General features: G+C 31.8%; 1 protein-coding gene across 1 annotated transcript; it reads left to right on the top strand.

Moving 5' to 3' along the window:
- Nucleotides 1-9,767: 9,767 nt before the first annotated feature.
- On the top strand, nt 9,768-12,824 carry LOC133823445 (probable protein phosphatase 2C 68). The gene is made up of 4 exons (XM_062256224.1): nt 9,768-10,543; nt 11,323-11,687; nt 11,934-12,170; nt 12,266-12,824. Exons 1-4 carry the CDS (start codon nt 10,243-10,245, stop codon nt 12,509-12,511), a joined length of 1,149 nt encoding a protein of 382 aa, XP_062112208.1. The 5' UTR covers nt 9,768-10,242; the 3' UTR covers nt 12,512-12,824.
- Nucleotides 12,825-13,950: the final 1,126 nt, after the last annotated feature.

Here is a 13,950-nt window from a genome sequence, read left to right as displayed (position 1 = left end):
TGATTATGATTATGCTTGTGATTATTGATTAAGTATGTTGAATGCTTTGTATATAGATATTTGGTATATGATATATGTCTGCCTGTATTATCTGCTTGAGAAAGACTTGACTTTTGAGTCAAGGATGACAATAGTGCGCTGAGCATTGGTCCAAAAGCATTGGCTTATGAGTCAAGGGCAGCAATAGCGCATTGAGCGCTGGTCATTTTGGTTAAGTTAACCAGGAGTGCATCATACGCTTGTCCGACCTATTGGTTGTGGAAAACTAAGGCACCAGATACGCTGGGCTAGCTCCAAGGTTGGTTATATAGAGGATAGGGCAACGAGCCCTGGGGTGACTTATTAGTCCCATATCCTAGGGCTGGGCCCCAGACTTGTCTTATGAGTCAAGAACGAAATTAGCACGTTGAGTGCCGGTCGAAAGCATTGACTTATGAGTCAAGGATGACATTAGCAAGTTGAGTGCTGGTCGAAAAGCATTGACTTATGAGTCAAGGACGACAATAGTGCTGAGTGTTGGTCGAAAAGCATTGAATTATAAGTCAATGGAGACAATGGCACGCTGAGTGCTGGTCGATATGGTTATGCCTAATCAGGAGTGCATCATACGCTTGTCTGACCTATTGGTCGTGGAAAACTAAGGCGTTAGGTATGCTAGGCTAGCTCCAAGGTTGGCTATATAAAGGATAGGGCAACAGGCCCCGGGGTGACTTATTAGTCCCATATCCTAGGGCTAGGCCCCAGACTTGACTTATGAGTCAAGAACAACATTAGCACGTTGAGTGCCGGTCGAAAGCATTGACTTTAGAGTCAAGGACGACATTAGCACGGTGAGTGCTGGTCGAAAAGCATTGACTTATGAGTCAAGGATGGCAATAGTGCCAAGCGCTGGTCGATATGGTTATGCCTAATTAGGAGCATGACATACGCTTGATCGACCTATTGGTCGTGGAAAACTAAGGCGCTAGGTACACTGGGACAGCTCCAAGGTTGGTTATACAGAGGATAGGGCAAACGGCCCCGGGGTGACTCGTTATTCCCATATCCTAGGGCGCTAATCCCCAGTATGATTTAATAATCATGTATTAGGGCGTTGAGTCCTAGTATGATTTATTAATCATGTATTAGGGTGATGAGCCCCAATATTATTTAGTAATCATGTATTTTAGGCATTGGGCCCTGGTATGATTCATTGATCATTTATCTTAGGCTATTGACCTTTATGACATTGTAGTCATTTATATGAATGGTATGCATGCATGAGTAGAGTTATTACGGCTAGGCATACTTCTTATGATTTGGTAATATGTTATTAACTGCTTATGGGCTTGTTTAAGTTTTCTTGCTGAGCCTTGGCTCACGGGTGCTTTGTGGTCCAGGTAAGGGGAAAAGAAAGTCGGACCATCCTTGAGTTTGAGAGCTTAGGTGACGATGTGTACATATGCAGCTGCTCGACCACCACGGCCAAGGTGTTAAAGAGGAACTAGGGTCAAACCCTATTTTACCGCTTAGGTCGGCTCGTTGTAACTTTTTCATTGTAATTAACCTTTTTAAATGTATTTTGGGATCCCATGTATGAAGTAAACGTTTTAGTGAAACGGTTGTACCTTTGACCAAAATTTTTAACCCTAAACCGTTGATCACGTTTAGTTACACGATTATGGACAAATGACTCGTTTAACGAGTTTAGCACTATTTAAAATAGACAGTGTAACGGTCCCTGAGTAGTAGGGTGTTACAAGACATTTCTATGATAAATGATTTATGCTTGTCTGTATTATCTGATTGAAAGACTTGACTTATAAGTCAAGAGTGGCAATAACGCGCTGAATGCATGCTGGCATGGTTAGGCCTATGGCTAGTTATCAGTAATTAGAGCTACGGGCCCCAGTGTGACTCTATAGTCACTTAGCTGGATTGAATGCATGCATGAGTAGAGCTATTATTGCTAGTCATGCCAGATAAGATTCTGAAATCTGTTATTAACTACTTGTGGCATGTCCATGTTTTCTTGCTGAGTCTTGGATCACAGGTGCTGTGTGGTGCAGGTAAAGGAAGTGAGAAGTGTTGGGTTTTATGCCCTTAATAAAACTATATTTCTTATGTAACACATTATTATTATCAATAAAAGAAGTATAAATTATTTTGTTTATTCAATCGCATTGTTCGCTTGTTTTATTACATGTTTATTCAATTAATACAAACATTCATAAAATACTGAATATATGGATAGTTACAATTATAGTGACTAGGTCACAATGGATTATAGTTATAATTATATGTTTAAAAGAACGAGTCCTAAGATAGATAAGTGCATTGGATTTTCACTGATTAGGCAATCTACGATATGATCTACTTACACATTCAAGGTGTGATGTCTTGTCCAAGGCATTGACCAAGCAGATATGCTCAAATGTATTTGGTTACATCGGACTAGGACCGATATTGATTATTGATTGATAAATAAGTATCGTTGTTATCGATTCTAATCAATGTCACAACGTTGACCATAGGTTAAGTCAATCTTAATTTTGAGTGATAATATTCTTCTAATTATATTATTTAAATCTTTTGACTTGTTTGTTACCCGCTTACCCTATGGTCTAGCCCATACTTACATCTTGGAGATTTAGTAGTGTAATTAAGTGGGAGTATTATTCATAGATATGAAATCTATAACTTCTGTATGAGAAGTGAAAATATGATTTCCTTAATTACTTTGTTCAAAAGGTTAAATGATTGAGATCTCATTTCTGTGATTAAGTTCATGGAAATATCATTTATAAGGAACTTAGTGGGAGTTAAGGATAAAATATTGATGAGGGGTAAAACGGTAATTTGCACCTAGCTCGTTAGTAATTCATCGATAGAGGATTGACTAACTGTAAATGGTTATAACAATGGATAATGTATTTATGGTTTGGAAAATACGTTTTATGAATTCAAGAGTTCAATTCTAAGTCTTTAGTGAAGTCTCAATGAATTAATAAGGTAGTGAAATTATTCATAAATAGATTCATGGTAACTTATTGGATCTTGATTTTATGGATCCATAGCCCCTGCATCACCTTTGAGTAAATCATCTAGAATGTCTCAATTAATTGATTTAATTATCAATTAGGATTTTTTAAAGTTGACTAGGTCAATTTTAGAAAATTTACAGAGATATGAAATTTAGAGAATAAAATAAAATCTTTGGGTAAATTTATTAGTATTGATAAATTGGTATCAATATAAATAAATAAAATTAAATCAAGTTTCAAATTATAATTATTTAATTTGAAAAAGGATTTAATTAATTATTTAAAAAAATAAATAAAATGTTTTAAATTTAGGCCTAATTGAGATTTAAATTCAAAATAAAGAGACTGGGCCCAAGTCCATTTGTGGGAGCTCAAGGCTTTTATCTTTTTGTTTATTGTTTTAATTAATTTAAATTTAAATAGAGACCATTAAGTTGTCCATATAAGGAATATGATATCTATGGTTTTCATATGTCATTGTCAGTTGATTCATTAGGTAAGTGAAAACCTAGACACTCTGATCCTTTCTTAGCCACTATCTCTTCTTCTCTTCTAGATCTCTATCTCATGTATTGAGAACCAGCCCACACTAGTTTTAGGTTGATCAAAGACTTGGTGAGGAAGATTGTGTTGCTGATCTAGTTCAATCTCTTTATAATCCTCTGCTACAGAAAGGAATCAAGGGTTAGAGAGATTTAAGGAATGAGTTGTTCTAGTTCTGCTGCGTATTCGTAAGTTTCTACATCTTTGTGTTTATATTAATTTACAAATCTGATGTTCATATGTATGTTATGTTATTCTATGTTTCTATTATGTTTTTGGAAAAATAATAGGAAGCATGCATCTAGATTTAAATTCCAAGATCCTACAAGAAATTGGACCAGCCATGAGTTGGAGAGTATTGGTGGCGGCGTGTGTTAGGAGTGTGTCCTAAAAGCATGTAAAGACATTTTTTTTCTGTGAATAAATAAATACAATAGTTTATTATTATTGTTATATTTAGATTGTTAAATTAATGTTTGAATAATTTTGTAAATATCAGAAAAATTCCATATTCATTATTGAGGATGTAATCTTGTATGAGAGAATTAAGATCACGTGAATGAATAAAAATAATCAACAACAACAACAAATTAAAGTTATGAAATTCTTTAATTGGAGTTGTAAGTACGGTTTACTGAGTATCATAATGATACAAATAATCTAGATTCAGATTATTGATGTGGTAAGACATCTCGGTAAATGTGCTTTATATAATATGATTATATATGACAATGACCGATATGAATTAAAGTTTTTATCCAAAAACCACTTAACAATAAAGACTTGTAATTCATATCATAACTGATGATCATTTATAGATCAACCTAAATCCTGAGTGTTCATGAACTCCTGTTCATGTTTATTAAATCTTTTGATTCATTCGTTAAGGTCTCTTCAAAGAATGAGGCTAATGAATTTTGTTTTGGAGATTTAATATCATGGATGGCTGGGAACATGTATTAACAATACGGAATCTAATCTTTCCTAACAGATCGTATATTAGTTCCCTTAAGGGTTAATTCTGGAACTGAATGATTTTGAGCTCAAATCTATAATTAGATTATAGATTAATTATTCACTAGTGAATTAATGGTACTTAAGGAATAAGAAGTAAATTAGAAAGGTAAAATGAAAATTCTTCCATTCTAATTTATGAACTAATTAATTACAGGGTTGAACTATTGTAAGATGGTTATATCAATGGACGACTTAAGATAAGATTTCTGTAAAAGTATGTCTATAACATAAAGAGTGCAATTCTGAATTTATAGTGGAGAAATATCATAATTAATAAATTAACTATTATAATTAAAGAGTTTAATTATTTAATTTCAATTTATTGGAGCTTAATGTTATAGGTCCATAGTCCCCGAAATGGCTCAAACAAACACTGACAAAGGTAAATACAAAAATAGGCAAAAATGACTTATTTGATAAGTAAAATATTTTTCTATGTATCAAACATAATTATTGTATAATTATGTGTAATTAATTAATTAAGAATTAATTAATTATTTGATTTAACAAAAATATAATTAATTTTGAATAATTTATTTTTTTGATTTTTGGTATTTAAATAATAATAAAAATTGGGAAAAATCACATGCCATCACTGGCATGTGGTACACGTGTAGCACAGTGCACAATCACTGTGCTACACACATAAGAGACTGAGCAGTTTCTTGGTTCCACAATTTTAGTTATTTAAATATTAAATAAATAATGAGATATTGTAATATGATTAAAATATTATTATTTAAACAAAAATCTGATAACTGATTAGTTATTTTCAAATTGTTTAAAATAACTAAGATTTGATTTTAATATATTGGATATATTAAATATAGGATATCAGTTTTTCAGAACGTAACTTTTCAGGGATAGAAAAATATCTTGAAATCTCTCTCAGAGAAAGAGAACAGTGATACATACAAAAGTCACTATTCTTCACAAAACCTAGGTTCGAACTTTATCAGATCTCATGTGTTGAGAACATCTGATAAATAGATTTTGCCTATTATTTTGTATAGCGAGCCTACACTCGTTCTTTGTGTGCTGAGAACATTTTGGAAGATCTTGGTGTGAGATCTCAAGGATTTTTCCATACAAAAAGATAGCAGCAAGGAGGGACCTGAGGTAATTTTTCTATTCATGTCTTTGATTCAATATATATATGCATGTGAAGAAGTAGATCTAGAAATATTATGAGATTAGATTAACAATTTGATTGTTGTTCCACTGCGTATAATCTCTGATTTGATCAATAAAAACCAACAGCGTGTACATATGCAGCTTGCTCAACTGCCACGACCGAGGATTCAAAAAGAAACTAGGGTCAAACCTTAATTTTTCCGCTTACGCGGGCATGTTTTGTATTCACCCTTTTGAGTTGTAAATAAATTTTTAATTGTTAATTTTGGGATCCCATGTATGAACCTAAACTTTTTAATGAAAGTAAATATTCATTTGACCAAAAATTTTAACCCTAACTCGTTAATTACTTCTAGTTACACGCTTAATTTCAAATGACTTGATTAGCGAGTCCAACACTATCTAAAATACACAATGTAATGGTGTTGACTATCTAGAGCGTTACAATAACTACGACGGCTGACACCTGACAGTTATTCCTGGTTCGAGGACAAGAATCCAAGACACGGGGGATCAACGATTGAAGAAAGCGAGGACCATCTGAATTGGTTCTTGGGGTGTGATCTTACTTGGATACATCTACGCCTTGGAGGCAGGCACAGGACGCAACCTAGCCTGGAGACATCTGCGCCTCGAGGAAAGATCTCGAGGTGTGGCCTCACTTGCGCTCGGGGAGCTTGATTACTCCTCTAATGAATGCCACATGTCCTCTGGTAAAAACATGGACAACACTTAAAGTTACAGTTTCAGATAATGTGGTACAATACAGTGCAGTACCATGATTAACCACGATTAACCACGATTTTCTAATACACCCCTATGAATAATATTTTACACATTGGCATGATTCATCACTTTTTTTTTTCACCATACGTTGAGCTTGATAAACTACTTATGTATATTTTTCTTTTCTTTTTTAGAAAACAAAATCCAATTGTAGTTATTATAATTGACCACTCATCAATCTTAACATATTATATGCATATTTATTCATAAGAAGACTAACTGCACAGTGGTGGCATGATTCAACATCATAAAAATGTTTTATCACCGTATACATATTATAAATGTTAGATATAAATATATTGCCTCAATAGAAATAAGTTACAACTCTAGACAAAAAGATACAAATGACAAGATGATTGATTAAATAAGTTACAACTCTATTGTAAAAACACAAGTAAATATAGTAAAAAAAAGATGAAGAGATTAATAGAAACAACAACTCTATGACAAAAGTTACACATAGACTAGAAGATGTAGAAGAAAATACAACTCTATAGCAAAAATATACAACTAGACATAAAAAGGAAATAGACGAAAGATGACAAGAACAATAGAAGAAATAATAAAAGAACAAGAATAAAGAATTAAAGTTATCTCACTCACACAACTAAAGTAAAGATCACTGATGATCACTAACTTGAACAAAGTTTACAACATTTGTCCAAAAGCTTATTTCCCACATCTCAAGCACTAATAGAACTCTCACAAATTAGAAATAACTCTTTGGAATAAACAAGCATCTTCAGTGAATTTCTAGCTAAGTGCTCTAGTGGATAGAAATTATCTCTCTTACAAGTGAGCAATAAACTCCTATTTATAGAGTTTTGAGACACCATTTGAATTTCAAATTCCACCAACCGCATGGCTGTTACTCATGTTTAATTGGATGTTTATGGAATTTAAAATGGAGATTTGAGAGTTACTTGAGTGTTGGAAACGTTCAAATTTGGAGAAAACCGAAATTAGAATAGGTTGTTAGTACTCCAGGCCGCGACCTCTTGCTTTTGTCCCCCAGGCCGCGGCCAGGGATAACAGTGGCTGCGACCACAATGCATTTCAGTTTCCCAATTTTTCATACTTTTCCAAAACGTTCCAAATGCATTCCCACTTGATTTTGTAACTTCTATACACTTTATGGAAGTTAAAATCACATCTCCAACACTCATATCACTTATGACTTTATGAAATTCAAACTTAAATGTGTAACATACATTCTACACATTATTGAATAATATTTTAGAGTTACAAATTTGCAACTGATTTTGTAACTCAAAATATGTTACACAGTTGTATATATACACTATCCAAAATATAACTCTTATATATATTATGTTACAATGTACGATAATACTTTGTCACATTATTTAATCTAAACATCATATTATATAAATAATATAACAATACATATATTTGTAGAGAGAACTTATCATATATTATATCATTTCAATCATTAACTATGAGATCTAATGTATATAATATGTATGTATTTGAAGTCGAAATTTAGTGATGATTATAAATCTCATCCAACTTGACACACTAAATTAGTGAGCATATTACAAAGAAAGATTTAGCTGCACAAGTGCAATTGACCATAAACCTAACCATAAATCTCAACCGTCTGATGTGATGTGTTTGGACGGTCTGATCAAGTCAGGCACCGGTGGCAACAAACTAATTTGCTTTAATTATTGCAACCGTTTTACAGTGCCACTCCATGAATGCCTGCCTCTTATTATAATGGATTGGATTTTTTTTTTTGGATTAGAAGAAGCAGGTAAACTCAATAGTGAACAATGTGAGTTCTGATATCAAAAGCTAAATTTTCACATGCTACTTGTGTGTGTGATCTCTTACTACTCTTCTCCCTTTCTTTTCCTTTCTGTCTAGTAGGCTAGTAGTTTATCATAGTGATGCAACCACACGTGTCGTGAAATTGATCAACGGTTGTGATAAAACCAATGAAATGCTTATAAACAAAATGGAGATAAGTTCTCTAACTTATTGCTGGAGAAAGACATGGCCACTGCTTGTAAGAGACCTGCACATGCATTGTCATGAGTGATATTGCATCAAAGTCTGTTTGTATATTATTAAAAATAAAAAATATTAATTTATTATTTAATTAAAGGAAGTCAAATTGAGTCTAGAGCTTAATATAAATGGGTGTAAGAAGTCTTCCGATGGGAGCAAATTGTTATTATTATTATTTTTTTTTTTAAATTACGGCTAAAGTAGTTAATATTTTTAAAATATTGTATTTTTATTTTTTCTCTTTTCAGGCGATAAATATATTTAATATTTTTATACTAAAATTTTATTATAGTAAATATACTAAATATTTTTATACATATTTTTTTATTATTTTAAGAAATAATAAAAAAGTAAAAAAATATATAAGATTTTAATTATATTTTAAATTATTTTTATTTTCTTATTCTTTCTCAAAACAATAAAAAATCATTTAAGATTTTAAAATTAATCAAAATAATTAAAATTTATATTTTTCCTTCATTTTTTTTACAATTTATATTTTAAATTGATGGAAAAATATTTTAAATTATTTTTATATTAATTTTAATAAAATATTTATTAATTTATAATTTAAAATAATTTTTTTGAGGAATAATAAAAAAGAGAAAATAATTTAAAATTTTAAAAAAATAATTAAAAACTTATATTTTTCATTAACTTTCTTATTACTTATCAAAATAATAAAAATAAATTGGTATAAAAATGTAACATTTTATAAATATTAAGTATATTTACCGTAAAAAAAAATTTGAGTGTAAAAATATAATATTTTAAAGACATTGAATAGATTTCCTGTCCAAAAAAATAAATATAAAAGTATGATATTTTAAAAATATTAACTATTTCATGCACAATTTACTTTTTCTTTTATAAGAGAAAAAAAATGGATTGCACCATAATAAAGATTTTAGTGTTAAGCAAGTGTAATTTTTTTTAATTATTATTATTATCACAAAAAAAGAAGTATATTCTTATCTATAAAAATTGTTTCCCAAAAATATATATAATTGAAAAATAAAAATAAATTTAACTATTATTTTTGGTTGTCGGGGGAAGAGCTATATGGGACCCATTAAAAGGAACAATTAGAGAAAAGGGGTCCCACATCGGAGCCGGTTTCAATTGTTTCATCTGAAAATCAATGGCTTAACTGTAATTAAATAACTAAATAAGGTTTTTTTTAGTAATTTCACTTTTCAAAGCAAGTGATGATCACACGCTTTCGTCAACCTTTCCCTTCCATCAACTAGTCCCTCCTTCCCTCTGCAAGAAAGAAACCTCTCTCGCTCTCCCTCTCCTTCCTCTCTCTACTCTCCCTCATACGTACAAACCCACACTGTCCATTTTCCTAACAGATCTCCACAAACATTTCCTCTCTCTCCCTTCTCAATTTCCCCATTTCCTAAAATCTCTCTGTTTCTTGAATCCATTCGTTTTCTTCACTCTTTCTCTCTCTCCCACTCTCTCATTATCTACTTTCGATCGATCACTTGTTTTCAGCGTCTCTACTCCTTCATAACCCATTTTAGGCTTCTGGGTTACTTTCATTTTCGACAAATCTTGAACCCTTTAGGCCTTTCTTTAATCTGTTTATTACTGTTGTTTTTGTTCTTGCTTAATCGAAAGATTGTTTCTGGGTTTTGGAGTACCGAAAAAGATTGAAGAGAAGAACAATACAAAAGGGTATAGTGTTGAAGGGAAATGAGGGATGTTGTCGAGGTTGGGAAACCTAGCGTGCGCGTGTTGGAAACCAGTCAGGAGGTATGCCCGTATGAACAAGGATGATGGAGAGGATTCCTCCATTGATGACTCGCTCCTATGGTGCAGAGACCTCGATAAGCACTCCTTCGGTGAATTTTCTTTTGCTGTGGTTCAAGCCAACAGCGTGATTGAAGATCAGAGCCAAGTCGAGATTGGCCGGGACGCTACTTATGTCGGTGTCTATGATGGCCATGGCGGCCCTGAAGCTGCGCGTTTCATCTGTGACCACCTTTTTCTTCATCTAACGAGTGAGTTTTCTTTTACGTTCTCATTATCGTTCTCGTTTCTTTGGTGGGTTAAGTTATTATTGTTGATTGTCTAATTGTTATTGTGTTTTGTGTGTGTTTTTGTCGTTCTTTCTTTTTCGTTTGATATGTTTTGGTGTGTTTTTGACAATTGAATTTTGTAGAAAATATTTTTATTTATTTATTTAGGCAATTTTTGCGGCCTTTTAAGTCTTTTTTTTTTTGTCTTTTTTATTATTTTTTCTTCCAAACTCGCCCTTTATCACAGGTGGGGTTGTCTTGTTATGCGCTGAAATAAGCAGTGCTGCTTCCGTTAAAGCAATGGTTTGTCTTTCTCTTATTTTTTTTTCTTTCCCTATTTTAGAAATAAAAATGAGTGCAAGTAGGCAGCAAAGACCGGTTTATGTCAATGGAATTGTGAAAGAATATGAATATTTGCATAATGGGGTGAATTTCTTGGGGCGTGTGTCATTGGAATTATTCATGGAGATTGATGAAATCTATGTTATCATTATATGTTCTTTCATATTCTTTGATCTTGGTTGGTCTATGGGTTTTGGAGGTTTTCCTCAATTGTCTGATACCGTGACAGCATTGTTTAAGATTGTTATATTCCTCTCTGTACAATCTTTTTGTTTCATCCGAATAGATCCCTATAATTTTGTTTACATTACTAGAGTTTTGGTGTCTTTCTTGAATTTGGTTTCGTTTCATGTCAATAACTATGATTATTTTTACTCAACTGTTGGATGTTATATTGTGTTTTATTTGTTGTATCACAGGTATTGCTCGAGAAAGAAGCACCATTTCTGAAGATGTTCTGAGAGGTGCTTTTAATGCTACCGAGGATGGGTTTCTGACTCTTGTGAGGAGGTCATTTGGAATAAAACCAACAATTGCGGCAATTGGATCTTGTTGTCTGGTTGGAGTTATCTGGAGAGGGACATTGTACATTGCTAATGTAGGGGACTCACGAGCTGTGCTTGGTTCTTTAGGTAGATCAAATAACATAGTTGCTGAGCAGTTGACTGCAGATCACAATGCAAGCAGTGAGGATGTTAGAAATGAACTCCTGTCTTTGCATTCTGATGATTCCCATATCTTGGTTAAGAAAAATGGAGTTTGGCGAATCAAAGGCATTATTCAGGTTTTTTTTTATACTTATCTCCTAGTGTTTTTTTCGTCAACTTGTTATTGTCCCATGACTTTCTTGATTTTTTACTCTTGTTTTGGGTTTCGAGAACATTGAATTGAATGCAACCATTTTTCCTTTACTTTTGCCAGAATGTTTTTGTGTGGTAACAATTTCATACTCGTATTGACTTTGACAATAGTTATGAATGTGTGTACATTGACACTTAATCCTTGTTTTTTCACCTTGATATGCTATTAGGTATCTAGATCCATTGGCGATGCATACTTGAAGAAGACGGAGTTTTCTCTCGATCCTTCATTTCCGAGATTCCACCTTCCTGAACCACTCCGTCGTCCTGTACTAACAGCAGAACCATCATTGTACACTAGAGTTCTGCATAAAAATGACAAGTTTTTGATCTTTGCATCGGACGGACTTTGGGAACACTTGAGCAATCAAGAAGCTGCTGCAATTGTGCATAATAACCCCCGAGCAGTATGTTCATTATGTCACTATTTCTCATTGTGTTTCCTGTTTGATCTTCAATGTTTTTAATTCTCTTGCCCTTTGTTCTTTCCTCAAAACGCCAGGGTATAGCGAAACGACTTCTGAGAGCTGCTTTAATGGAGGCAGCAAGGAAAATGCGGATTGGTTACGATGATCTTAAGCAGCGCCCAAAGGGTGATCGGCGGCAAATTCACGATGATATATCTGTGGTGGTCATGTTTCTAGATCATCAAGTAATGGGGCAAAATGGTTCTGTACCTGAGATGTCAATCAGAGGCTTTAGCAACACTGTTGGACCATCGAGATTTGATATTCAAGGAGTCACGTGATGGATGCATTAAATTTGAATGGCAAGAAGACCCGGGTTCAGCTGGATTTAATTTTTCATTTTTCACATTTTTTGCAACATATTATTGTTGTTTCTCCCAACTTCTTTACTTAACTTTTTTCTTTTCGAGATTTGATTTCTAAAACTGATTCCTTTTTCCACAAGATGTGAATCCTTTTGAGATAATGTCTTAAAAAAAAAAAAATCTACTGTAGACTAGAGCTATGGAATTTTGTTGAGTTTACATGATGTAGTCTGTATACACTCGGAATTATATTTGGTTCTAATAAAGCTGCTCTTGTTAAGTCTGCTTACTTTCCATTTTTTTAATAACTACTAATCATTTATTTATATGTACTTATTATCATTGCAATATCTGTTTTCGATTGCTCACCGAAAATTCTTCCTGCCAATTTCTATGATAATATTCAATCTAAATAGGATAAATAATATTTGTAACAAGTGTTTTGCAAAAATTACCTAATATATTACCTACCTAAATAAAAAAAATATTCTCTTAAAATTCCCTAATATATTTATTTTTCTTTATATAAAATCAATTAACAAAGTTTGGCATAAATATTTAAGTTTATACTTCTGTTACACTTAAATACTTAATTTTTAATTTTTATAGCACAATATAAACTTCGGTATTTATAACGTCAATATCTATATTTAAAAAATTTATTATTTGTCACTTAGCAGGAAAAAATAACAATTGCAACAAAAAATAAATGTTATATATTTATGTCGTTAAAAAAATAAGTTAGTATTTAAGTGTAATAAAAGCATGAATTATGATATTTATGTCGCTAATATCCTTAAATTTAAATAAATAAAAACTATATATTATTTTTGTTTTTTTATTTTGGGAAAATATATTATTTTTGTTTTGGATTTCATTTTATTTTTTTTAGAATTTATTAATTGGGTTTTGTTAATTTTAATTTTATTAGTTCTTTAATTCTTATTCAATTTTTTTCATACATTTTTTACTTCTTTACATAATTTTTATTCTAGCTTTTTAATGTTTTAACCTTGAAATAATTTTTTTTTTTTGTTAATTTAAACATTTATTTACATTATTTAAATTTTTTTCATTCTTATTCAATTTTTTCTTTATTTATATATATTTTTTATTCGTTGCAATCATTTTCAAATAAATTTTTAACCCAAAAAATATATAAAAATAATATAATGGGAATCAATTTACCAATAAATGCAAAGTATTGACCAGATTGCATTAATTTTTTTTTTTTGTAAGTTTTTCTTTAACGATGTAAGTTCTATGCATGTATATGCATCATAACAGTAATTTTGGAGACCGATTTGCCAAAATATGAATTATGGAGACCAACTTACCAAGACACGTATAATTTGGAAACTATTCGTGCAAATAAGTCAAATAGTATATACTCTCTAAATTATATTTAATTAAAT

Source organism: Humulus lupulus, chromosome 3, assembly GCF_963169125.1.
Source record: "Humulus lupulus chromosome 3, drHumLupu1.1, whole genome shotgun sequence".
Taxonomy (NCBI): Eukaryota; Viridiplantae; Streptophyta; class Magnoliopsida; order Rosales; family Cannabaceae; genus Humulus; species Humulus lupulus.
Note: the sequence above shows the minus strand (reverse complement) of the source record. Positions and strands in the feature narration are given on the sequence as shown.